Source organism: Dipodomys merriami, unplaced genomic scaffold (genome assembly GCF_024711535.1).
Source record: "Dipodomys merriami isolate MVZ:Mamm:240054 unplaced genomic scaffold, mDipMer1.0.p SCAF_406, whole genome shotgun sequence".
NCBI lineage: Eukaryota > Metazoa > Chordata > Mammalia > Rodentia > Heteromyidae > Dipodomys > Dipodomys merriami.
In genome coordinates this window covers 850,183-875,087 of record NW_027205671.1, presented here as the reverse complement: position 1 = coordinate 875,087, position 24,905 = coordinate 850,183, and the positions used below count along the sequence as shown (strand labels likewise).

The 24,905-nt window shown below is 59.8% G+C and overlaps 1 gene segment (V, D, J or C); it reads right to left on the bottom strand.

Moving 5' to 3' along the window:
- Window positions 1-5,854: 5,854 nt before the first annotated feature.
- Window positions 5,855-16,762, bottom strand: LOC138806703 (immunoglobulin heavy constant delta-like). The segment is given in 5 exon segments: window positions 5,855-6,121; window positions 6,347-6,507; window positions 10,279-10,602; window positions 10,751-11,077; window positions 16,466-16,762. Coding segments are annotated over 5 exon segments (1,092 nt in total).
- Window positions 16,763-24,905: the final 8,143 nt, after the last annotated feature.

Sequence of the window (24,905 nt, the reverse complement as noted above, 5' to 3'; positions counted from 1 at the left end):
ACACTGGAGACCAACGGGCTGGACCACAAGGCACCGCCTCTGGGCTTGGGTGGCTCAGCCCGTGGCTGATGGACCTGCACCTAACTCTTCCCCATGTATCCCTTCAGCTTTGAGCTGTAAAATCGACTGGCCACAAAGGCCCTGGGGCCCGGCCTGTGGAAAGCCTGCTTACTTCTGTGCTGTGTGCATATCTGAGCCAAAATAAACAGATACTTTCTCCTGTGGACAATGATTACCTCACAAATGCACATGAGGTGTAAAACTCATGCTTAGGGGCAAATTTAATATGTGTTTACTGAGTTATAATCAAGCTCATGCTTCTCTAGGACCATAACCATTCTATATAATTCTCTCAAATCACTATGATGAAGGTTAAAGTTCAAAATGGCCAAGGTACCTGCAGCTAGAAGTACTTAAGAACACACAATACACAAGTATGTAACTCAAAATGACAAAAATATAAGTTGTGAGGGGGGAAGATAAAATTCAAAGTATTTGTCCGTGCCCAAGAATCTTCACGTCAGTTCCGTGGTAATCAGCAAGAATTGCAGCAACTTTTCAAACTCAAAAGAGAAAGGCCCCAAGGCACAGAAAGGCTCATCGGCACAGAAGGCCAGCAGCCCACCACGTAATCAAGGAGGGGAAGAAGACAGCAGAGACAACCGCAGAACAAGAACGCACGGCAGGAATGGCCCTTCCTCCCCACCAGAAAGCCTGAAGCAGCTGGTTTGAACTCTCCAGTTAGAAGATGGAGAGCCACTGACCGGATAAGGAAACATGGCCCCAACTGTAGGCTGCCTAGTTACGCACCAACCCTGTGAGGACAGAGACTGAGAGTGAGAGAATGGATGGATACTTTGTGCCCACAACCGAACGCCAGCAGGAAAAGCTACACTTGAACTTCATGAAATGGATCTCAAGCCCAAACTGAAGGAAGAGATACTTTGTGCAAATAACCAAAAGCCAGCGGCAGTAGCGACACTTGCACTACTGGGAAACATTGAACTATATTTTTATGACGGTTATGTCCTTGTGCAGAGGCGTTGCCAATTAACAAGGCAGCATACCAATACTACATCCTCCCCATCCCTCCCAGTGGCGAGTGGCCAGAGCAAGCCTGTCAAGCCCTTGATTTAGGTGTGGGAAGATGCCTGTGTCCTGTTCGTTGCCCCTGCTGGAAACAGATGGAGGCCGTCCTGCAGGCTGGAGTCACTATGGGAAGCTGTGTGGGTCAAGCCCAGATGCCCGGCAGGGGCTGGGGCTTCATGTCACAAGGTCGAGTGACAGCCTGTGGCTTTGGTGCCAGGAAGGTGCAAACCCCGTGTCATGTGAGATATCTGTAGTGGTAAGAATCACCTGACAGCTGCGTGATGGCCGGGAACTCATGTGTTCTGTGAAAGTGAAGGTGATGAAACCACACGGAGAGCTGGGCAGCTGGGCCCCAGAGGTGTTGGAAAACAAGAGTGCGGGCAGCGTGTGACAGGCAGGCCCTAGGTGCTGGGTGAGGGCTGCGTGTGACAGGCAGGCCCTGGGTGCTGGGTGAGGGCCGCGTGTGACAGGCAGGCCCTGGGTGCTGGGTGAGGGCCGTGTGTCAGGGCAGGCCCTGGGTGCTGGGTGAGGGCTGCATGTGTGACAGGCAGGCCCTGGGTGCTGGGTGAGGGCTGCTTGTGACAGGGCAGGTCCTGGGTGCTGGGTGAGGGCTGTGTGACAGGCAGGCCCTGGGTGCTGGGTGAGGGCCGTGTGTGTCACGGGCAGGCCCTGGGTGCTGGGTGAGGGCCGTGTGTGTCACAGGCAGGCCCTGGGTGCTGGGTGAGGGCTGCGTGTGTCACAGGCAGGCCCTGGGTGCTGGGTGAGGGCCGTGTGTGTCAGGGCAGGCCCTGGGTGCTGGGTGAGGGCTGCTTGTGACAGGGCAGGTCCTGGGTGCTGGGTGAGGGCTGCGTGTGACAGGCAGGCCCTGGGTGCTGGGTGAGGGCCGCGTGTGTGTCAGGGCAGGCCCTGGGTGCTGGGTGAGGGCTGTGTGTGTCAGGGCAGGCCCTGGGTGCTGGGTGAGGGCCGCGTGTGACAGGCAGGCCCTGGGTGCTGGGTGAGGGCCGCGTGTGACAGGCAGGCCCTGGGTGCTGGGTGAGGGCTGCGTGTGTGTGACAGGCAGGCCCTGGGTGCTGGGTGAGGGCCGCGTGTGTCAGGCAGGCCCTGGGTGCTGGGTGAGGGCTGTGTGTGACAGGCAGGCCCTGGGTGCTGGGTGAGGGCCGCGTGTGTCAGGCAGGCCCTGGGTGCTGGGTGAGGGCCGCGTGTGACAGGCAGGCCCTGGGTGCTGGGTGAGGGCCGCGTGTGTGTCAGGCAGGCCCTGGGTGCTGGGTGAGGGCCGCGTGTGTGACAGGCAGGCCCTGGGTGCTGGGTGAGGTCCGTGTGTGTCAGGGAGGCCCTGGGTGCTGGGTGAGGGCCGTGTGTGTCAGGGCAGGCCCTGGGTGCTGGGTGAGGGCTGCGTGTGTGTGACAGGCAGGCCCTGGGTGCTGGGTGAGGGCTGTGTGTGACAGGCAGGTCCTGGGTGCTGGGTGAGGGCCGCGTGTGACAGGGCAGGCCCTGGGTGCTGGGTGAGGGCTGTGTGTGTCAGGGCAGGCCCTGGGTGCTGGGTGAGGGCTGTGTGTCAGGCAGGCCCTGGGTGCTGGGTGAGGGCTGTGTGTGTCAGGCAGGCCCTGGGTGCTGGGTGAGGGCTGTGTGTGACAGGCAGGTCCTGGGTGCTGGGTGAGGGCCGCGTGTGACAGGGCAGGCCCTGGGTGCTGGGTGAGGGCTGAGTGTGTCAGGGCAGGCCCTGGGTGCTGGGTGAGGGCTGTGTGTCAGGCAGGCCCTGGGTGCTGGGTGAGGGCTGTGTGTGTCAGGCAGGCCCTGGGTGCTGGGTGAGGGCTGCGTGTGACAGGCAGGCCCTGGGTGCTGGGTGAGGGCTGCTTGTGACAGGGCAGGTCCTGGGTGCTGGGTGAGGGCTGCGTGTGTCACGGGCAGGCCCTGGGTACTGGGTGAGGGCTGTGTGACAGGCAGGGCCCTGGGTGCTGGGTGAGGGCTTCATGTGTCACGGGCAGGCCCTGGGTGCTGGGTGAGGGCTGTGTGTGTCAGGGCAGGCCCTGGGTGCTGGGTGAGGGCTGTGTGTCAGGCAGGCCCTGGGTGCTGGGTGAGGGCTGTGTGTGTCAGGCAGGCCCTGGGTGCTGGGTGAGGGCTGTGTGTGACAGGCAGGTCCTGGGTGCTGGGTGAGGGCCGCGTGTGACAGGGCAGGCCCTGGGTGCTGGGTGAGGGCTGAGTGTGTCAGGGCAGGCCCTGGGTGCTGGGTGAGGGCTGTGTGTCAGGCAGGCCCTGGGTGCTGGGTGAGGGCTGTGTGTGTCAGGCAAGCCCTGGGTGCTGGGTGAGGGCTGCGTGTGACAGGCAGGCCCTGGGTGCTGGGTGAGGGCTGCTTGTGACAGGGCAGGTCCTGGGTGCTGGGTGAGGGCTGCGTGTGTCACGGGCAGGCCCTGGGTACTGGGTGAGGGCTGTGTGACAGGCAGGGCCCTGGGTGCTGGGTGAGGGCTGCATGTGTCACGGGCAGGCCCTGGGTGCTGGGTGAGGGCCGTGTGTCAGGCAGGCCCTGGGTACTGGGTGAGGGCCATGTGTCTCGGGCAGGCCCTGGGTGCTGGGTGAGGGCTGCATGTGTCACGGGCAGGCCCTGGGTGCTGGGTGTGGGCCGCGTGTGTGTCAGGGCAGGCCCTGGGTGCTGGATGAGGGCTGCGTGTGTCAGGGCAGGCCCTGGGTGCTGGGTGAGGGCTGCATGTGTCACGGGCAGGCCCTGGGTGCTGGATGAGGGTTGCATGTGTCACGGGCAGGCCCTGGGTGCTGGATGAGGGCTGTGTGTGTCAGGGCAGGCCCTGGGTGCTGGGTGAGGGACGTGTGTGTCAGGGCAGGCCCTGGGTGCTGGATGAGGGCTGTGTGTGACAGGCAAGTCCTGGGTGCTGGGTGAGGGCTGCGTGTGACAGGCAGGCCCTGGGTGCTGGGTGAGGGCTGCGTGTGTCAGGGCAGGCCCTGGGTGCTGGGTGAGGGCCGCGTGTGTGTCAGGCAGGCCCTGGGTGCTGGGTGAGGGCCGCGTGTGTGTCAGGCAGGCCCTGGGTGCTGGGTGAGGGCCGCGTGTGTGTCAGGGCAGGCCCTGGGTGCTGGGTGAGGGCCGTGTGTGTGTCAGGGCAGGCCCTGGGTGCTGGGTGAGGGCCGTGTGTCAGGGCAGGCCCTGGGTGCTGGGTGAGGGCTGTGTGTGTCAGGGCAGGCCCTGGGTGCTGGGTGAGGGCTGCGTGTGTGTGACAGGCAGGCCCTGGGTGCTGGGTGAGGGCCGCGTGTGACAGGGCAGGCCCTGGGTGCTGGGTGAGGGCCGCGTGTGTCAGGGCAGGTCCTGGGTGCTGGGTGAGGGCTGTGTGTCAGGGCAGGCCCTGGGTGCTGGGTGAGGGCCGCGTGTGTGTCAGGCAGGCCCTGGGTGCTGGGTGAGGGCCGCGTGTGTGTCAGGGCAGGTCCTGGGTGCTGGGTGAGGGCTGTGTGTCAGGGCAGGCCCTGGGTGCTGGGTGAGGGCTGCGTGTGACAGGCAGGCCCTGGGTGCTGGGTGAGGGCCGTGTGTTAGGGCAGGCCCTGGGTGCTGGGTGAGGGCCGTGTGTGACAGGCAGGCCCTGGGTGCTGGGTGAGGGCCATGTGTGACAGGCAGGCCCTGGGTGCTGGGTGAGGGCCATGTGTGACAGGCAGGCCCTGGGTGCTGGGTGAGGGCCGTGTGTGTGACAGGCAGGTCCTGGGTGCTGGGTGAGGGCTGTGTGTCAGGGCAGGCCCTGGGTGCTGGGTGAGGGCCGCGTGTGTCAGGGCAGGCCCTGGGTGCTGGGTGAGGGCTGTGTGTGACAGGCAGGCCCTGGGTGCTGGGTGAGGGCTGCGTGTGTCATGGGCAGGCCCTGGGTGCTGGGTGAGGGCTGTGTGTGTCACGGGCAGGCCCTGGGTGCTGGGTGAGGGCTGCGTGTGACACTGGGTGAGCGTGTTTGGTGAGTGAGCATCGTGAGTGTCACAGTGCAGTTTTAATAAATACATTTTCTAGCCTGAAACAAAGCTCAAACCTGCCCCTCAGGCACCAAACAGAGGTCTCTGTACTCAGGCTGAGCCATTGTCTCAATTCTTGCTGTCCCACAGTCCCTCCCGCTGCATGGCACCTGTGGAGCAAACACAGGACTCCAGGGAAAAGCCAGGAGCTGGCCATCCGGGGCAGCAAGGGCAGCTGTGGTCACTCGGGAGGACTCTCCCTGTGAGCAGACCTCGGGAGGGCTCTCCCCGTGAGCAGACCTCGGGAGGGCTCTCGCTGTGAGCAGACCTCGGGAGGGCTCTCCAGAGCTCTCCCTGTGAGCAGACCTCGGGAGGACTCGCCCTGTGAGCAGACCTCGGGAGGACTCTCCAGGGGTCTCCCTGTGAGCAGACCTCGGGAGGACTCTCCCCTTGAGCAGACCTCGGGAAGACTCTCCAGGGGTCTCCCTGTGAGCAGACAGGCCTCCCTTATGACAAGGTGGACCTATCCTCCCTCTGGTTTACACTACCATGTGTTGGAGGGTGAGCAGTCAGTCGCATGTTTGCATGTCTGTGTATGTGTGTGAGTGCATGAGCTGCACATGAGTATACATGCACACATACACGTGTGTACCTTATATGTGCGTGTAGATGCTAGTGTGCGCTGGATGCGGGAGGAGGATCTCCCCCCACTAACTTCCCAGTGGCTTTCTCCAGTGTAACTGCTAACATTCCTGTACCCTAGAGAATGCTCATCCCTGCAAGCTTTGATTTGATGTAGTCAAGACCTCAGGGACAGAGAAGCAGGAGACAGGTGAAATGAACCAAAGTGTGTTTACAGGGTGGCGGCAAGGACGACTGTCAAGGGGGCGGGGGGCAGGGGCAGTGCCAGCCAGCCAGGCCAGCAGAACACGCTGCCCACCCCGCGGGAAACCCCACGGATCTGCCTGTGAAGCTGGGAGGGAGGGCTGGTCTGTCCCTGCGTGGAGGGCGTCCAGGGCGGGTCATCTCCGCAGACCTCTTCTACATCCAGTTCTGGAGTCTCTGAGGCCACAGGAAGTCTTGCGTCTTGGGGTCACTTCACCTGCCGTAGAACGCTGGGGTCAAGTGGACCACTCCCGGAGGGAGGAGGGGAATGGAGCAGGGCCGGGGTCAGCGGTGCCCCGTCCAGTGGTGCCTTGGAGCAGCTCCCTGGGCTCCCCGCAGGCCTGCCCTGGCCATGCAGAATTTCTGACATGGATCCAGACCTCTGCCAGGAATGGCACCTCACCCAAGCCCCACCGCTCACGGAGGGCACCGCACCGGCTACCTTGATGAAGGTGACGAAGCCGCTGTAGAGCAGTGTGAGGAGGAACAGGGCCACGAAGGTGCCCAGCATGGTCCACAGGCTGCTCTCCTTGTCCAGCTCTGTGTAGTCGTCACTGTTCTGGTCCTGGCTCTGTGGGGCCAGCAGCAGGGTGGTGGCCAGCTCTGGAAAGGAGCAGGCCCTCGGTGAGAAGGCCCCTCGGTGGGTCCCCCCTGCCCGGCCACGCCGGTGGCGCCGTACCGACCGCACAGCTCCTGCCACACCCCCCGCGGGCACCTGCTAGCCCTCACGCTCGCTCCCCGCTCTGGGCCCGGGGGCTCCGGGAAGACAGGCCTGAGCCACGACTTGATGGAGATGACCTCACTGCGCCACAGTGAGGAGCAAGGGCCTGGGTGGTGTTCAGACGGGCCTAGACGCAGGACGGGCCTGCCAGGGGTGACCGAGGAGGGGCCGCGTGACAGGACGGCGCAGGACACAACCCGGTGGCTGGGGCCTCCACCTCTCCCTGGCCCTCTGAGCAGTGAGCCCTGGCACCAGACGCGGGCTGGTTCCCATCGCCCAGGGTCTGACTCTGGGCTCGGGGAGGGCTTCCGGTGCGGACCATGCCTGTCTTCACCCTGACACCAGCGACAGGGTCACCTGACCAGGCTCTTGGGGAGCTGTGCAGGGAAAATGCCCACCCAGTGCCGGACATCCCGGGCCAGAACGCGGCATGCGACATGAGGGAAGCTAGCGAGGACCGTCCAGGATGTGTTCTCATAGGAGACATGGGAAACAGCACTGGGAAGAGAAGGGCTTCAAGTGGGTCCACCTGCAGCAGCCCAGGCCCTCCTCCTCCAGAGCTAAGTGCTCCTCCTCCACAGAGCTAAGTGCTCCTCCACCACAGAGCTAAGTGCTCCTCCTCCACAGAGCTAAGTGCTCCTTCTCCACAGAGATAAGTGCTCCTCCTCCAAAGACAGAGCTAAGTGCTCCTCCTCCACAGACAGAGCTAAGTGCTCCTCCTCCATAGACAGAGCTAAGTGCTCCTCCTCCAAAGACAGAGCTAAGTGCTCCTCCTCCACAGACAGAGCTAAGTGCTCCTCCTCCACAGACAGAGCTAAGTGCTCCTCCTCCACAGAGCTAAGTGCTCCTCCTCCACAGACAGAGCTAAGGACTCCTCCTCCACAGACAGAGCTAAGTGCTCCTCCTCCACAGAGCTAAGTGCTCCTCCTCCACAGAGCTAAGTGCTCCTCCTCCACAGACAGAGCTAAGGACTCCTCCACAGACAGAGCTAAGGACTCCTCCTCCACAGACAGAGCTAAGTGCTCCTCAACAGACAGAGCTAAGTGCTCCTCCTCCACAGACAGAGCTAAGGACTCCTCCACAGACAGAGCTAAGGACTCCTCCTCCACAGACAGAGCTAAGTGCTCCTCCTCCACAGAGCTAAGTGCTCTTCCTCCACAGAGCTAAGTGCTCCTCCTCCACAGACAGAGCTAAGTGCTCCTCCTCCACAGACAGAGCTAAGGACTCCTCCACAGACAGAGCTAAGTGCTCCTCCACAGACAGAGCTAAGTGCTCCTCCTCCACAGACAGAGCTAAGTGCTCCTCCTCCACAGACAGAGCTAAGTACTCCTCCACAGACAGAGCTAAGTGCTCCTCCTCCACAGACAGAGCTAAGTGCTCCTCCTCCACAGACAGAGCTAAGTGCTCCTCCTCCACAGACAGAGCTAAGGACTCCTCCTCCACAGACAGAGCTAAGTGCTCCTCCTCCACAGAGCTAAGTGCTCCTCCTCCACAGACAGAGCTAAGGACTCCTCCACAGACAGAGCTAAGGACTCCTCCTCCACAGACAGAGCTAAGTGCTCCTCCTCCACAGACAGAGCTAAGTGCTCCTCCACAGACAGAGCTAAGTGCTCCTCCTCCACAGACAGAGCTAAGTGCTCCTCCTCCACAGACAGAGCTAAGTGCTCCTCCTCCACAGACAGAGCTAAGTGCTCCTCCACAGACAGAGCTAAGGACTCCTCCACAGACAGAGCTAAGTGCTCCTCCTCCACAGACAGAGCTAAGGACTCCTCCACAGACAGAGCTAAGTGCTCCTCCTCCACAGACAGAGCTAAGTGCTCCTCCTCCACAGACAGAGCTAAGTGCTCCTCCTCCACAGACAGAGCTAAGTGCTCCTCCACAGACAGAGCTAAGGACTCCTCCACAGACAGAGCTAAGGACTCCTCCACAGACAGAGCTAAGTGCTCCTCCACAGACAGAGCTAAGTGCTCCTCCTCCACAGACAGAGCTAAGTGCTCCTCCACAGACAGAGCTAAGGACTCCTCCTCCACAGACAGAGCTAAGTGCTCCTCCACAGACAGAGCTAAGTGCTCCTCCACAGACAGAGCTAAGTGCTCCTCCTCCACAGACAGAGCTAAGTGCTCCTCCACAGACAGAGCTAAGGACTCCTCCACAGACAGAGCTAAGGACTCCTCCTCAGACAGAGCTAAGGACTCCTCCTCCTCAGACAGAGCTAAGGACTCCTCCACAGACAGAGCTAAGTGCTCCTCCTCCACAGACAGAGCTAAGTGCTCCTCCTCCACAGACAGAGCTAAGTGCTCCTCCACAGACAGAGCTAAGTGCTCCTCCTCCACAGACAGAGCTAAGGACTCCTCCACAGACAGAGCTAAGGACTCCTCCACAGACAGAGCTAAGTGCTCCTCCACAGACAGAGCTAAGTGCTCCTCCTCCACAGACAGAGCTAAGTGCTCCTCCTCCACAGACAGAGCTAAGTGCTCCTCCACAGACAGAGCTAAGGACTCCTCCACAGACAGAGCTAAGTGCTCCTCCTCCACAGACAGAGCTAAGGACTCCTCCACAGACAGAGCTAAGGACTCCTCCACAGACAGAGCTAAGTGCTCCTCCACAGACAGAGCTAAGTGCTCCTCCTCCACAGACAGAGCGAAGTGCTCCTCCTCCACAGACAGATCTAAGTGCTCCTCCTCCACAGACAGAGCTAAGTGCTCCTCCACAGACAGAGCTAAGTGCTCCTCCTCCACAGACAGAGCTAAGTGCTCCTCCACAGACAGAGCTAAGTGCTCCTCCTCCACAGACAGAGCTAAGTGCTCCTCCTCCACAGACAGAGCTAAGTGCTCCTCCACAGACAGAGCTAAGTGCTCCTCCTCCACAGACAGAGCTAAGGACTCCTCCACAGACAGAGCTAAGGACTCCTCCACAGACAGAGCTAAGTGCTCCTCCACAGACAGAGCTAAGTGCTCCTCCTCCACAGACAGAGCTAAGTGCTCCTCCTCCACAGACAGAGCTAAGTGCTCCTCCACAGACAGAGCTAAGGACTCCTCCACAGACAGAGCTAAGTGCTCCTCCTCCACAGACAGAGCTAAGGACTCCTCCACAGACAGAGCTAAGGACTCCTCCACAGACAGAGCTAAGTGCTCCTCCACAGACAGAGCTAAGTGCTCCTCCTCCACAGACAGAGCGAAGTGCTCCTCCTCCACAGACAGATCTAAGTGCTCCTCCTCCACAGACAGAGCTAAGTGCTCCTCCTCCACAGACAGAGCGAAGTGCTCCTCCTCCACAGACAGATCTAAGTGCTCCTCCTCCACAGACAGAGCTAAGTGCTCCTCCACAGACAGAGCTAAGTGCTCCTCCTCCACAGACAGAGCTAAGTGCTCCTCCACAGACAGAGCTAAGTGCTCCTCCTCCACAGACAGAGCTAAGTGCTGCTCCACAGACAGAGCTAAGGACTCCTCCTCCACAGACAGAGCTAAGGACTCCTCTCCCTCCCCCTCAGCTGTGCCTGCCCTGCCCTCCCTGATGCTCTCCCTCCCCCCCAGCTGTGCCTGCCCTGCCCTCCCTGATGCTCTCCCTCCCCCCAGCTGTGCCTGCCCTGCCCTCCCTGACGCTCCCCCCACCAGCTGTGCCTGCCCTGCCCTCCCTGAAGGAAGACGACTCACCCCTGGTGCCCAGGCTGCTGCTGGCGTTGGCCATGGTGCGGGAGGCCTCGTGCTTGACCACACAGGTGTAGGTGGCCGGGGAAGGGCTGAGGAGGGTGGGGATGCGCAGGGCGCTCCAGGTTCGGAACATGGTGCTCCCGGATTGAGGCCCGGGTTCGGCAGAGGCAAACCGGTCAGGGCCCACCTCCTGCTGGCCCTCCAGCCACATCAGGAGGACGTGATGGGGGGAGAAGCCTGATACCTCGCACAGGAGCCACGAAGTTTTCTCCAGAGGGGCTGGTGTGGTCAGCAGGCTGACGGAGAGGCTGCTGGGCGCCCGGGCCCCTGGGGAGAAGGGTCAGGTGGAGCTGGTCGGGATGGGCGGGTGGTGTGGGGAGAGACGCAGGGGGCTGGCGTGGCAGCGGGCGCTCTGCTGCTGACTGGTCTGGGGAGGGCGGGTGGGCCCGGGCGTGCCTCCCAGACCCTGCCTTACCCTGCTCCTTCGCTGCTGTCAGCTCCCGCGGGGATGCGAGGCAGGGTAGCGTCAGGATGCAGCTGACGTTGCTCCCCTCCTCCCAGGTGGACCTAGACAGGACCAGGAGACTGCTCCGGCTCTGGGACCCGTTGGCCAGTCGCTCCAGAGGCGGCTGCTTCACGTCCTTGGTGGTGACCTTCCCGGCCACCTCCCAGGAGAGGCGGGCGTCCACCAGGTCCTCTCCGACCACGAGGCAGGTGAAGGTGGCCTTCTCCTGGAACCACAGGCCCTGCAGGGGCGGGTGCAGCAGGTAGAATTGGGGGGTGCAGCCGCAGCTTGGTCTCTCTGAAAGGAGAGGGGGTGGGAAAGGGTTAGGGCCGCTCTCCGGGGAGCTGTGTATGGGGCGTGCGGTGTCCTGGCATCTGGAGCTGCAGCTGTGCACAGCGCTGTGAGGGTCGCCGGGCGGTCCCAAGGCTGTGTCCCCGAGCATGCCCAGCCCCGGCCGGGCTGTCAGTTGGTTAGGGACTCATGGCCAGGTCTCCTCCGTTTCTCTCTCTGTTCCCAGGCCTTGACTAGCTCGATCCTGAGGTGGAGTGCCCAGGACGCACTGCAGGGAGATGCGGAGGGGGAGGCAGGGTGTTCCTCTTTGGTGTAGTCGTGGCCAGGCTGTGGCCACCCTGGAGGTGTGAGGCTGCTCTGGCCTCTTCCACGGAGCCGGCGACCTGCCTCAGTCTGGGGAGGAAGGGCGCCGTGTCCTCCCCACCCTGCCCTCCATCCTCAGGGCCCTGCCTCGCGCGTAACCTGCTGCTCTTGACACCCTGGCTCCAACAGGGACCCTGGCCGGGCTCTAGGAGGCTCGTAGAGGTCAAGGTTTCTCAATATTCAAGGGCATTCATACCACGTTCACTTCTATAATTTAGGAAACAGAGAGCTAACATGTTACTGTGCCACAGATTTTCAACACACAAGGAGTCAATCGAAAACTAGGGCCTTTGCCCTCCTCCTCCTCTTCTCTCTTTAAAATGTTTAAGTGACAAAACATTTGTATATCTTTATCATATGTAACATCTGTATATCTTTACCATATGTAACAGGTTGTTTTAGTTTATGCATACGTTGTAGAGTGTCTAGATTGAGCTAATTAACACATACACTACTTCACATATTTGTGATGTTTTGTGCCAAGAACATTGAAAGTCTCTCAGTGATGTGTAAGATATTGCTATTAACGGTGGCCGTGATATCAGGCAATATTCATTCCTGTCTAGCTGAGCTGGTGCAGCCTTCCCTGCTAGGTGCTCGGCTAATTTAACTTCTAACTACAAGTGAAATTATGGGATACTTTTTTTGTACCTGGCTTGTTTCATATAATGAAATGTCTTTCGGGCTCATTCTTAATGATTACATAGCATCACATGACATCTTGAGTTCTTTATCCATCCATGTCTTGGTTCTCTTCATTCCTTGGCTATGTGAATACTGCTAATGTGAACTCCCATCAGAGCGTACAAAGTTTCCTTCCTCTACCTCACCATTCGTTTAACAGCCGTTCTGGCAGCTGTCAGAAGATGTCTCATTATGGCTTTAGCTCATACTCTGATGCTGAGTGATGCTGAGTTTATTTTAAAGCATGCATCCTACTTGCTTGCATGTCTTCTAGGAACAATGTGTATTTGAGCTCTTTGCTCCTTTGAAGATTGGATAGATGGCTGCAAATGTCGGAAACCTGCAGGTGGCCTCTGCTCTATTGTTCCCACCTGAAACTGTCTTTCCTGAAAGCGTTTGCTGGTGTAAGCGTCTGGCTCAGAGCTGCTTTTGCTGTATTCCATAGATTTTGGGTTTGCTTTGTGTCCATTTTCATTTGTCTTGAAAACTTAAATTTTTATTTTAGTTTCTTGAATAGCCTATGGATTATTCAGGATTAGGCCGGTTTCCATTTGTATAATTCCTTAAGAGCCTTTTGATACAGACTTCTAGTCTTACATTGCTGTAGTCAGAGGAATAGTAGATATGATTTAAATCTTCTTAAATTTGCTAAGACCATCACTGGCCTAACGTGTAGATAAATACTGGAAAAATTTCCATGTGTTGTGAGAAGGTACTTTCTACAGGTGTTGGATAAAAGGTTCAATAATGTCTATCTGTCTGCTTAGTGCAGAGTGCATTTAAGTCCAGTGAATCTGTGCTGATTTCAATCTGAATGGCCTGTTCATTGCTATAAGTGACTTTCAGAATCTCCTGTTATTATTGCATTACAATGTCTTTCTTTATAGATTGAATAATTGAATAATATCTGCTTTGTATATTTGCATTTGCAATCATCATATCATTTTCTGAATTGATAGTTTTTTGGGAACATAATAATATTTTTAATTTGCTTTTGCAGTTTGGGCTTGAGATCCATTTCATGAGGTTCAAGTGTAGCTTTTCCTGCTGGCGTTCGGTTGTGGGCACAAAGTATCCATCCATTCTCTCACTCTCAGTCTCTGTCCTCACAGGGTTGGTGCGTAACTAGGCAGCCTACAGTTGGGGCCATGTTTCCTTATCCGGTCAGTGGCTCTCCATCTTCTAACTGGAGAGTTCAAACCAGCTGCTTCAGGCTTTCTGGTGGGGAGGAAGGGCCATTCCTGCCGTGCGTTCTTGTTCTGCGGTTGTCTCTGCTGTCTTCTTCACCTCCTTGATTACGTGGTGGGCTGCTGGCCTTCTATGCCGATGAGCCTTTCTGTGCCTTGGGGCCTTTCTCTTTTGAGTTTGAAAAGTTGCTGCAATTCTTGCTGATTACCACGGAACTGACGTGAAGATTCTTGGGCACGGACAAATACTTTGAATTTTATCTTCCTCCCTCACAACTTATATTTTTTTGTCATTTTGAGTTACATCCTTGTGTATTGTGTGTTCTTAACAAGTACTTCTAGCTGCAGGTACCTTGGTCATTTTGAACTTTAACCTTCATCATAGTGATTTGAGAGAATTATATAGAATGGTTATGGTCCTAGAGAAGCATGAGCTTGATTATAACTCAGTAAACACATATTAAATTTGCCCCTAAGCGTGAGTTTTACACCTCATGTGTTTTTCTGGTACAGTCATTGTCCTTATGTCTGCATTGGTGACACTTGGCTAAGCATCTTATAAGGATGGTGTCATGGTGATAAATGTCCTCAGCTTCTGCCTGTTAGGGACTTTATCTCTCTTAGTTTTGGTAGGTTAAGGTGGCGCTTCTTTCAGCACTGGGAATGTGTCACCCTGTCCCTTCCTGCTCTGGGAGGTCTGAGCTGATAGAACTTCCCTTGTAGGTGGTGTGGAATGACACCTGGCTGCTTTCAGACTTCTCTTTGTCCTTTATCTCCACACTTTGATGGTAATGTGCTTTGGGGGAGACCTTTGGGTGGAGTCCATTGGGAAGTGTCTGTATCTGGATATCCTTATTTCTCCCAACACTTGGGAAATTTTCAGATCTAACTGGATCAAGTGGGCTTTCTGTCCCTTTCTCCAACTCTTCTCCCTCTGGAAGTCCTGCAGCGTGGATATCTGTTCACTTAATGGTGTCCTGTAGTTTCCATTAGCTTCCTCATTCTTTCTGAGGTTCATTTCGTCTTTTCTCTTCTTTGATATTTCAATAGGTCTGCTTTCAAGTTCAAAAACTGTTTATTCTGTTTGATCTGGCCTCTTATTGAAGCTCTCTGTTTGATATTTTGTTCAATTCACTGATTTCTTCAGCTTCAAGGATTTTTGGGCTTGTCTGTCTGCAGACCCTGGAGACTGAGCTCTGAGCTTGGTGCTGTTCCTTAGCTTTGTTCTCAAGGCTCGTGCTGTGCCACCTGAACCAGAACTCCACTTTCGCATGTGGGTGGTTAATTGGAGATAAGAGTCTCATGACCTTTCCTGCCTGTGCCGGCTTTGAACCAGAATCCGCAGATCTCAGCCATCAGAGTAGCTAGGATGACAGACAGCACATAATAGTGTGTTGAATTCCACTGTTTCCTTAGGACAATTATTTTGAATTTCTTCTATGGTATTTCATATTGGGAATTGATTGCATTCCTTTTGAGATTTCCAATACCCTTGCTTTTTCACGTCTCTTCTGTGAGTAAATGGATAGCCCTGTGTATGGCTACATTGTTACACCTGTTGAAGGTAAGTGTGTGGTCTTGGCAGTGGCCAGGTGGAGTAGAGTAGCCCCTGCAAGGTGTCTCCCCTGTCAGTCCAGTCAGCCACGTAAGAAGTGCTCTGCGGGGGCCGAGGCTGTGAGCCCTGGGGCACAGTGGACACAGGGTACTGAGCTCTTTTTCAGGGGGAAGAGCCTTCAGAGCTGCAGCGGCTGACTCGGGGCCGCTCGGCTGCAGAGTCCTAACTGTGGACTCTCCACACGGCGCTCCTGCTAGCACTGCTCTGGAGGTGACAGGCAGGAGCAGCTCCAGGGCCAGCCCAGCCCTGAGGCCTGCAGACGCTGGAGGCAGCAGCGAGGCTCCTCTGCTGTCCAGAGTGGAGGCCGGGGCGCTGGCCTCTCAAATGACGTCTTCCGCGTCTTCACAGTCTGCCATGGGCTTCCCTGGAGGTCTGGAGGAGCCCCCGACACAGCTCAGAGAGGCAGAGCTGGGTCTGCTGCGCCAGGAGCGTCCGTGCTGGCCCCTCCCTCAGCCTGTGCTCTGCGATGAGAGCTTGTCCTGCACAGGGGAGGGCTGGCCTGGCCTCCTCTGCCTCCTACCCGGGCCGGCCTCACCCCCCACACGGGGCCGGCCTCACCCCCCCCACGGGCCCGGCCTCACCCCCTCACGGGGCCGGCCTCACCCCCCTCACGGGGCCGGCCTCACCCCCCACACGGGGCCGGCCTCACCCCCCACACGGGGCCGGCCTCACCCCCTCACGGGGCCGGCTTGCTTCAGGTGGTGTGCAGGCCTCAGCTCAGTGCCTGTTGCTCAGCTCGGCTCTGGCTTAAGCACCGAGGTGAGCAGTCCCGGAGGGCGGCCCACAGGAGGCAGCCCGGGTCCGCACGGGCTACAAGGAAGACTCGCTGAGAGGCCGAGTTCTCACCTATGTGGCTGGTGGCGGGGGAGGTGGGTCCCCTGGCCTCCGCAGAGCCCTTCTCTGCTGGCGCAGGGACAGTGGGCGCGGGGAAGACCTTCGAATTCCCTGAGTCTGAAATCAAAGGAGCCGCGGCGGTGCGGGTGAGAGAGCGGAGAGGACTGAGGAGCCGGGCTCTGCTCGCACTGGTGGCGCCGGGAGCAAGGAGACAGCGCCCGGGCGGGAGCGTGGCAGGAGGAGCGGAGGCCTGCAGAGCGACCGCTCTCAGCTGCTGCCTTGGCCGGGCCGCCTACCTCCCTGCTCCTGTGGAAGCCATCCCCGAGGAAAGCATGCAGGCACTGGGCGCATTGGCAGCAGAGAGGGGTGAGGGAAGGTCAGAAGGAGCCGCCAGGGCAGGACCGGAGACGGGGCCAAAGGGCATGGCCAGATGGCAGGGCCAGGGAGAGGGTGGCAGAGAGGGACAGCTAGAAGGGAGGGGGCATCAGGAGAGGACGTGACAGGAGGGGCAGGCAGAAGGGAAGGGAGAGAAGGCAGGGCCGCAGTGGACAGACAGGACAGACAGCCCAGGGACGGCGGGGCCCAGGGCGAGACCACAGTGCCCAGCACAGAGGGAGGCTCCATGGGGAAAGTCAAAGGAGCAGAGCGGTGAGCGCAGGAGGGGAAGGGCCCCCAACAGGAAAGGCCTCCTGGTGGTCCAGGGCTGCGCACCTGACTTTTGGAAAGTCTTCTTTATTGTTGTGTTGGCCCCTTTGTGGTAGACAGTGCACGTGTACGGTGTGTTCAGGTCCCACTGTGAGTCCGGAAAGGAGATGCGGCTGGTCAGGGTGTAGAATGCCCCTTTCTTTGTGGACGGGAAGGTCGTCTGATTTATGTTCTGTGCTGGCTCCCAGGTGACCGTCAACTGCTCTGGGTAGTACTCGGTCACCAAGCAGACCAGGTCCACATTGTTTCCTGCTGGTGCTTTGCACGCTGAGGTCATGGGGAACACGCTCGGGGCCTTGGTGACATCTGCAATGCAGACAGTGAGGTGGTGAGGGCTGTGGGCAGGGCGGGCCTTTGAGGTGAGTGAGTGGGAGGAGATGGGGCCCGGCGAGGATCGGGGACCAGTGAGGATGGGGGCAGTGAGGATGGGGACCAGTGAGGATGGACCAGTGAGGATGGACCAGTGAGGATGGGGACAGTGAGGATGGGACCAGTGAGGATGGACCAGTGAGGATGGGACAGTGAGGATGGACCAGTGAGGATGGACCAGTGAGGATGGGGGCAGTGAGGATGGACCAGTGAGGATGGACCAGTGAGGATGGGGCAGTGAGGATGGGGGCAGTGAGGATGGGACCAGTGAGGATGGGACAGTGAGGATGGGGACAGTGAGGATGGGACCAGTGAGGATGGGACAGTGAGGATGGGGACAGTGAGGATGGGGGCAGTGAGGATGGGACAGTGAGGATGGGGCAGTGAGGATGGACCAGTGAGGATGGGGACAGTGAGGATGGACCAGTGAGGATGGGGGCAGTGAGGATGGGGGCAGTGAGGATGGGACAGTGAGGATGGACCAGTGAGGATGGGACAGTGAGGATGGGGCAGTGAGGATGGACCAGTGAGGATGGGGACAGTGAGGATGGGGACAGTGAGGATGGGGACAGTGAGGATGGGGACAGTGAGGATGGGACAGTGAGGATGGGGCAGTGAGGATGGGGGCAGTGAGGATGGGGACAGTGAGGATGGGACCAGTGAGGATGGACCAGTGAGGATAGGACAGTGAGGATGGGGGTAGTGAGGATGGGACCAGTGAGGATGGACCAGTGAGGAATGGACAGTGAGGATGGGGGCAGTGAGGATGGGTACAGTGAGGATGGGGACAGTGAGGATGGGGACAGTGAGGATGGGGACCAGTGAGGATGGACCAGTGAGGATGGACCAGTGAGGATGGGGACAGTGAGGATGGGACCAGTGAGGATGGACCAGTGAGGATGGGACAGTGAGGATGGACCAGTGAGGATGGACCAGTGAGGATGGGGGCAGTGAGGATGGGACAGTGAGGATGGGGACAGTGAGGATGGGACAGTGAGGATGGGACAGTGAGGATGGGGACAGTGAGGATGGGGACAGTGAGGATGGGGACAGTGAGGATGGGACCAGTGAGGATGGGACAGTGAGGATGGGGACAGTGAGGATGGGGGCAGTGAGGATGGGGCAGTGAGGATGGGGGCAGTGAGGATGGACCAGTGAGGATGGGACAGTGAGGATGGGGACAGTGAGGATGGGACCAGTGAGGATGGGACAGTGAGTATGGGACAGTGAGGATGGGGACAGTGAGGATGGGACAGTGAGGATGGGGGCAGTGAGGATGGGGGCAGTGAGGATGGACCAGTGAGGATGGGGGCAGTGAGGATGGACCAGTGAGGATGGGACAGTGAGGATGGGACCAGTGAGGATGGGGACAGTGAGGATGGGACAGTGAGGATGGGGCAGTGAGGATGGGGGCAGTGAGGATGGGGACAGTGAGGATGGGACCAGTGAGGATGGACCAGTGAGGATAGGACAGTGAGGATGGGGGTAGTGAGGATGGGACCAGTGAGGATGGACCAGTGAGGAATGGACAGTGAGGATGGGGGCAGTGAGGATGGGTACAGTGAGGATGGGGACAGTGAGGATGGGGACAGTGAGGATGGGACCAGTGAGGATGGACCAGTGAGGATGGGACAGTGAGGATGGACCAGTGAGGATGGACCAGAGGATGGGGGCAGTGAGGATGGACCAGTGAGGATGGGGCAGTGAGGATGGGGGCAGTGAGGATGGGACAGTGAGGATGGGACCAGTGAGGATGGGACCAGTGAGGATGGGGACAGTGAGGATGGGACAGTGAGGATGGGACAGTGAGTATGGGACAGTGAGTATGGGACAGTGAGGATGGGACCAGTGAGGATGGGGCAGTGAGGATGGGACAGTGAGGATGGGGCAGTGAGGATGGGGGCAGTGAGGATGGGGACAGTGAGGATGGGGCAGTGAGGATGGGACCAGTGAGGATGGGACAGTGAGGATGGGTGCAGTGAGGATGGGACAGTGAGGATGGGGGCAGTGAGGATGGGACAGTGAGGATGGGACAGTGAGGATGGGACAGTGAGGATGGGGGCAGTGAGGATGGGACAGTGAGGATGGGGACAGTGAGGATGGGACAGTGAGGATGGGGGCAGTGAGGATGGGGGCAGTGAGGATGGGGACAGTGAGGATGGGACAGTGAGGATGGGGACAGTGAGGATGGGACAGTGAGGATGGGGACAGTGAGGATGGGACAGTGAGGATGGGGGCAGTGAGGATGGGGGCAGTGAGGATGGGGACAGTGAGGATGGGACAGTGAGGATGGGACCAGTGAGGATGGGACAGTGAGGATGGGTGCAGTGAGGATGGGACAGTGAGGATGGGGACAGTGAGGATGGGACAGTGAGGATGGGACAGTGAGGATGGGGGCAGTGAGGATGGGACAGTGAGGATGGGGACAGTGAGGATGGGACAGTGAGGATGGGGCAGTGCGGATTGGACAGTGGGGATCGGGACAGTGAGGATGGGACAGTGAGGATGGGGGCAGTGAGGATGGGGGCAGTGAGGATGGGTACAGTGAGGATGGGGACAGTGAGGATGGGACAGTGAGGATGGGGACAGTGAGGATGGGACAGTGAGGATGGGGCAGTGCGGATTGGACAGTGGGGATCGGGACAGTGAGGATGGACCAGTGAGGAATGGACAGTGAGGATGGGGGCAGTGAGGATGGGTACAGTGAGGATGGGGACAGTGAGGATGGGGACAGTGAGGATGGGGACCAGTGAGGATGGACCAGTGAGGATGGACCAGTGAGGATGGGGACAGTGAGGATGGGACCAGTGAGGATGGACCAGTGAGGATGCGACAGTGAGGATGGACCAGTGAGGATGGACCAGTGAGGATGGGGGCAGTGAGGATGGACCAGTGAGGATGGGGCAGTGAGGATGGGGGCAGTGAGGATGGGACCAGTGAGGATGGGACCAGTGAGGATGGGACAGTGAGGATGGGGACAGTGAGGATGGGGACAGTGAGGATGGGGACAGTGAGGATGGGACCAGTGAGGATGGGACAGTGAGGATGGGGACAGTGAGGATGGGGACAGTGAGGATGGGGGCAGTGAGGATGGGACAGTGAGGATGGGGCAGTGAGGATGGGGACAGTGAGGATGGGGCAGTGAGGATGGGGGCAGTGAGGATGGGGACAGTGAGGATGGGGCAGTGAGGATGGGACCAGTGAGGATGGGACAGTGAGGATGGGGGCAGTGAGGATGGGACAGTGAGGATGGGGGCAGTGAGGATGGACCAGTGAGGATGGGGGCAGTGAGGATGGACCAGTGAGGATGGGACAGTGAGGATGGGGACAGTGAGGATGGGACCAGTGAGGATGGGACAGTGAGTATGGGACAGTGAGGATGGGGACAGTGAGGATGGGGCAGTGAGGATGGGGCAGTGAGGATGGGACAGTGAGGATGGGACAGTGAGGATGGACCAGTGAGGATGGGACAGTGAGGATGGGGGCAGTGAGGATGGACCATTGAGGATGGGGGCAGTGAGGATGGGACAGTGAGGATGGGGGCAGTGAGGATGGGACAGTGAGGATGGGACAGTGAGGATGGGACAGTGAGGATGGGGGCAGTGAGGATGGGGGCAGTGAGGATGGACCATTGAGGATGGGGGCAGTGAGGATGGGACAGTGAGGATGGGGGCAGTGAGGATGGGACAGTGAGGATGGGACAGTGAGGATGGGACAGTGAGGATGGGACAGTGAGGATGGGGGCAGTGAGGATGGGACAGTGAGGATGGGGCAGTGCGGATTGGACAGTGGGGATCGGGACAGTGAGGATGGGACAGTGAGGATGGGGGCAGTAAGGATGGGACAGTGAGGATGGGGACAGTGAGGATGGGGGCAGTGAGGATGGGGGCAGTGAGGATGGGGACTGAGCCTGACTTACTTCACTTAATATAATTTTATTCCAGGTCCATCCATTTCCTTGAAAATGACATTATATTATTTTTCCTGATGCATGAGTAAAATTCTATTGAATGTATGTATATACATCGCATGTACACATTCTGTATAGCACACACATATAATCACAGATGGATAGATAGGTGATAGGTAGGTGGATAGATAGATAGGTAACATTTCTTGACCTATTCATCAGTTATAGAGCATCTGGGCTGTAACACAGTCATGGTGCCTAGTGCAGCAATGAACATGGGTGTGCAGGTGTGTTCATTGCCTTCTGACCTGTTGTCTCTTGGCTACTTTTGACCTCACCGAGATTTTGTGATTACAGAGTGTCGTTTTGTTGTTGAAGGAGCCTGTGAATGGAACCAAGCTGAGGTAGACTCCTGTTGGATCTGTCCTGGCCCCTAGTCCATCTGGACTGGGGTGCCTACAAGAGGCAGCTGGGGACCGACGCCCGAGTGAGCAGGCCAGGAAGAGGAGGCAGCCTGCAGGCTCTGCTTCTGCTGGCCAAGGGACCGCACCCCGTGTCACGGAGCCAGGAGGGGGCCTACGACAAAGGCCTCAGCCTGTACACGCTGTGACCCAGCTCGCTGGGAAGAAGCAGGCTCTGACGCTCCAGCCGCCGTCTGCAGCGCTTTCACCCTACCCGGGTTTTGGTATCAGAAATAGGGTGCGGGTGTAACAGATACCTAAACGTGTGCGAGAGGATTTGGAATTGCACATCTCCAGGACCACAGGCCCAAGATGAGCTTAGCTGCTCTCTGCATGCTCCAGCGGTCCCTTCTGGGGCCTGGCTGGTGACCACGGACCCCCTCCCTCATCACCTGTCCCGGCCCCGGGAGGGAGAGGCACTGTCCCGTGGCTTGGTGGCTATGCCTCTGGCTGTCAGCACCATGGACGAGGGGCATTCTGCTGCCTGCCCTGGTGTCCTGCCAGGGCTCCCACCCCGGGGTCCCACTGTGACCCCCCAAGGATCCCCTTCCCCCGGGGTCCCACTGTGACCCCCCCCCGAGAGTCCCCTTCCCCCGGGGTCCCACTGTGACCCCCCCGAGGGTCCCCTTCCCCCGGGGTCCCACTGTGACCCCCCCGAGGGTCCCCTTCCCCCGGGGTCCCACTGTGACCCCCCCGAGGGTCCCCTTCCCCCGGGGTCCCACTGTGACCCCCCCGAGGGTCCCCTTCCCCCGGGGTCCCACTGTGACCCCCCAAGGGCCCCCTTCCCCCGGGGTCCCACTGTGACCCCCCCGAGGGTCCCCTTCCCCCGGGTCCCACTGTGACCCCCCCGAGGGCCCCCTTCCCCCGGGGTCCCACTGTGACCCCCCAAGGGTCCCCTTCCCCTGGGGTCCCACTGTGACCCCCCCGAGGGTCCCCTTCCCCTGGGTCCCACTGTGACCCCCCCGAGGGCCCCCTTCCCCCGGGGTCCCACTGTGACCCCCCCGAGGGTCCCCTTCTCCCGGGGTCCCACTGTGACCCCCCCGAGGGTCCCCTTCCCCCGGGGTCCCACTGTGACCCCCCAAGGACCCCCTTCCCCCGGGGTCCCACTGTGACCCCCCAAGGACCCCCTTCCCCGGGGTCCCACTGTGACCCCCCCGAGGGTCCCCTTCCCTCCTGGCACAGTGGACCAGCCACCGCCTCCTTTCCCGGGGTCCCACTGTGACCCCCCGAGAGTCCCCTTCCCCCGGGGTCCCACTGTGACCCCCCGAGGGCCCCCTTCCCTCCTGGCACAGTGGACCAGCCACCGCCTCCTTTCCCGGGGTCCCACTGTGACCCCCCCGAGGGTCCCCTTCCCCCGGGTCCCACTGTGACCCCCCAAGGGCCCCCTTCCCCCGGGGTCCCACTGTGACCCCCCAAGGACCCCCTTCCCCGGGGTCCCACTGTGACCCCCCCGAGGGTCCCCTTCCCCCGGGGTCCCACTGTGACCCCCCAAGGGTCCCCTTCCCCCGGGGTCCCACTGTGACCCCCCAAGGGCCCCCTTCCCTCCTGGCACAGTGGACCAGCTACCGCCTCCTTTCTGTCCCAGTGCTGCAGGAACTTTCTCCTCTTCCTCTGCCTCCCGGTCACACAGGCTTTGCACAATTGTTTTCAACTAAAGCAAAGTGTCCCTGAATTCACACCTTACACTTCAATCTCCCAGAGCAGGGCCGAGGTCTGCCCTGGGGGTGGGAGTGGTGAGGAGGAGAGAGACCCCAGAGGGAGGGGCTGCATCTGCACCAGGAGCAGGCTGACCCCCACAGCAATCTGCACAGACCTCCAGCCTCAAGCACCTTGGCAGATGCATGCCTTTTGGGATGACCTAAGAAGGTCATCCCTTTGTGCCATTTTGTTAGGGCAGCCTAGAGGCCCTGGGATGCTGGACCACCCAGAGTGCCCACACCCCTGCCGTACTGACTGCCCCAGATGCCCAGAGCGCCCACACTCCTGCCCACACTGCCCCAGATGCCCAGAGCGCCCACACCCCTGCCGTACTGACTGCCCCAGGTGCCCAGAGCGCCCACACTCCTGCCCACACTGCCCCAGATGCCCAGAGCGCCCACACTCCTGCCCACACTGCCCCAGATGCCCAGAGCGCCCACACTCCTGCCCACACTGCCCCAGATGCCCAGAGCGCCCACACTCCTGCCCACACTGACTGCAGGTGCCCAGAGCGCCCACACTCCTGCCCACACTGACTGCCCCGGATGCCCAGAGCGCCCACACTCCTGCCCACACTGACTGCCCCAGATGCCCAGAGCGCCCACACTCCTGCCCACACTGCTGCAGGTGCCCAGAGCGCCCACACTCCTGCCCACACTGCCCCAGATGCCCAGAGCGCCCACACTCCTGCCCACACTGCCCCAGATGCCCAGAGCGCCCACACTCCTGCCCACACTGACTGCAGGTGCCCAGAGCGCCCACACTCCTGCCCACACTGACTGCCCCAGATGCCCAGAGCGCCCACACTCCTGCCCACACTGACTGCCCCAGATGCCCAGAGCGCCCACATTCCTGCCCACACTGCTGCAGGTGCCCAGAGCGCCCACACTCCTGCCCACACTGACTGCAGGTGCCCAGAGCGCCCACACTCCTGCCCACACTGCCCCAGATGCCCAGAGCGCCCACACTCCTGCCCACACTGACTGCCCCAGGTGCCCAGAGCGCCCACACTCCTGCCCACACTGACTGCCCCAGATGCCCAGAGCGCCCACACTCCTGCCCACACTGACTGCCCCAGATGCCCAGAGCGCCCACATTCCTGCCCACACTGCTGCAGGTGCCCAGAGCGCCCACACTCCTGCCCACACTGACTGCAGGTGCCCAGAGCGCCCACACTCCTGCCCACACTGACTGCCCCAGATGCCCAGAGCGCCCACACTCCTGCCCACACTGCTGCAGATGCCCAGAGCGCCCACACTCCTGCCCACACTGACTGCCCCAGATGCCCAGAGCGCCCACACTCCTGCCCACACTGACTGCCCCAGATGCCCAGAGCGCCCACACTCCTGCCCACACTGCCCCAGGTGCCCAGAGCGCCCACACTCCTGCCCACACTGACTGCCCCAGGTGCCCAGAGCGCCCACACTCCTGCCCACACTGACTGCAGGTGCCCAGAGCGCCCACACTCCTGCCCACACTGCCCCAGATGCCCAGAGCGCCCACACTCCTGCCCACACTGACTGCCCCAGATGCCCAGAGCGCCCACACTCCTGCCCACACTGACTGCCCCAGATGCCCAGAGCGCCCACACTCCTGCCCACACTGACTGCCCCAGGTGCCCAGAGCGCCCACACTCCTGCCCACACTGACTGCCCCAGATGCCCAGAGCGCCCACACTCCTGCCCACACTGACTGCAGGTGCCCAGAGCGCCCACACTCCTGCCCACACTGACTGCAGGTGCCCAGAGCGCCCACACTCCTGCCCACACTGCTGCAGGTGCCCAGAGCGCCCACACTCCTGCCCACACTGACTGCCCCAGATGCCCAGAGCGCCCACACTCCTGCCCACACTGCCCCAGGTGCCCAGAGCGCCCACACTCCTGCCCACACTGACTGCAGGTGGCCAGAGCGCCCACACTCCTGCCCACACTGACTGCAGGTGCCCAGAGCGCCCACACTCCTGCCCACACTGACTGCCCCAGATGCCCAGAGCGCCCACACTCCTGCC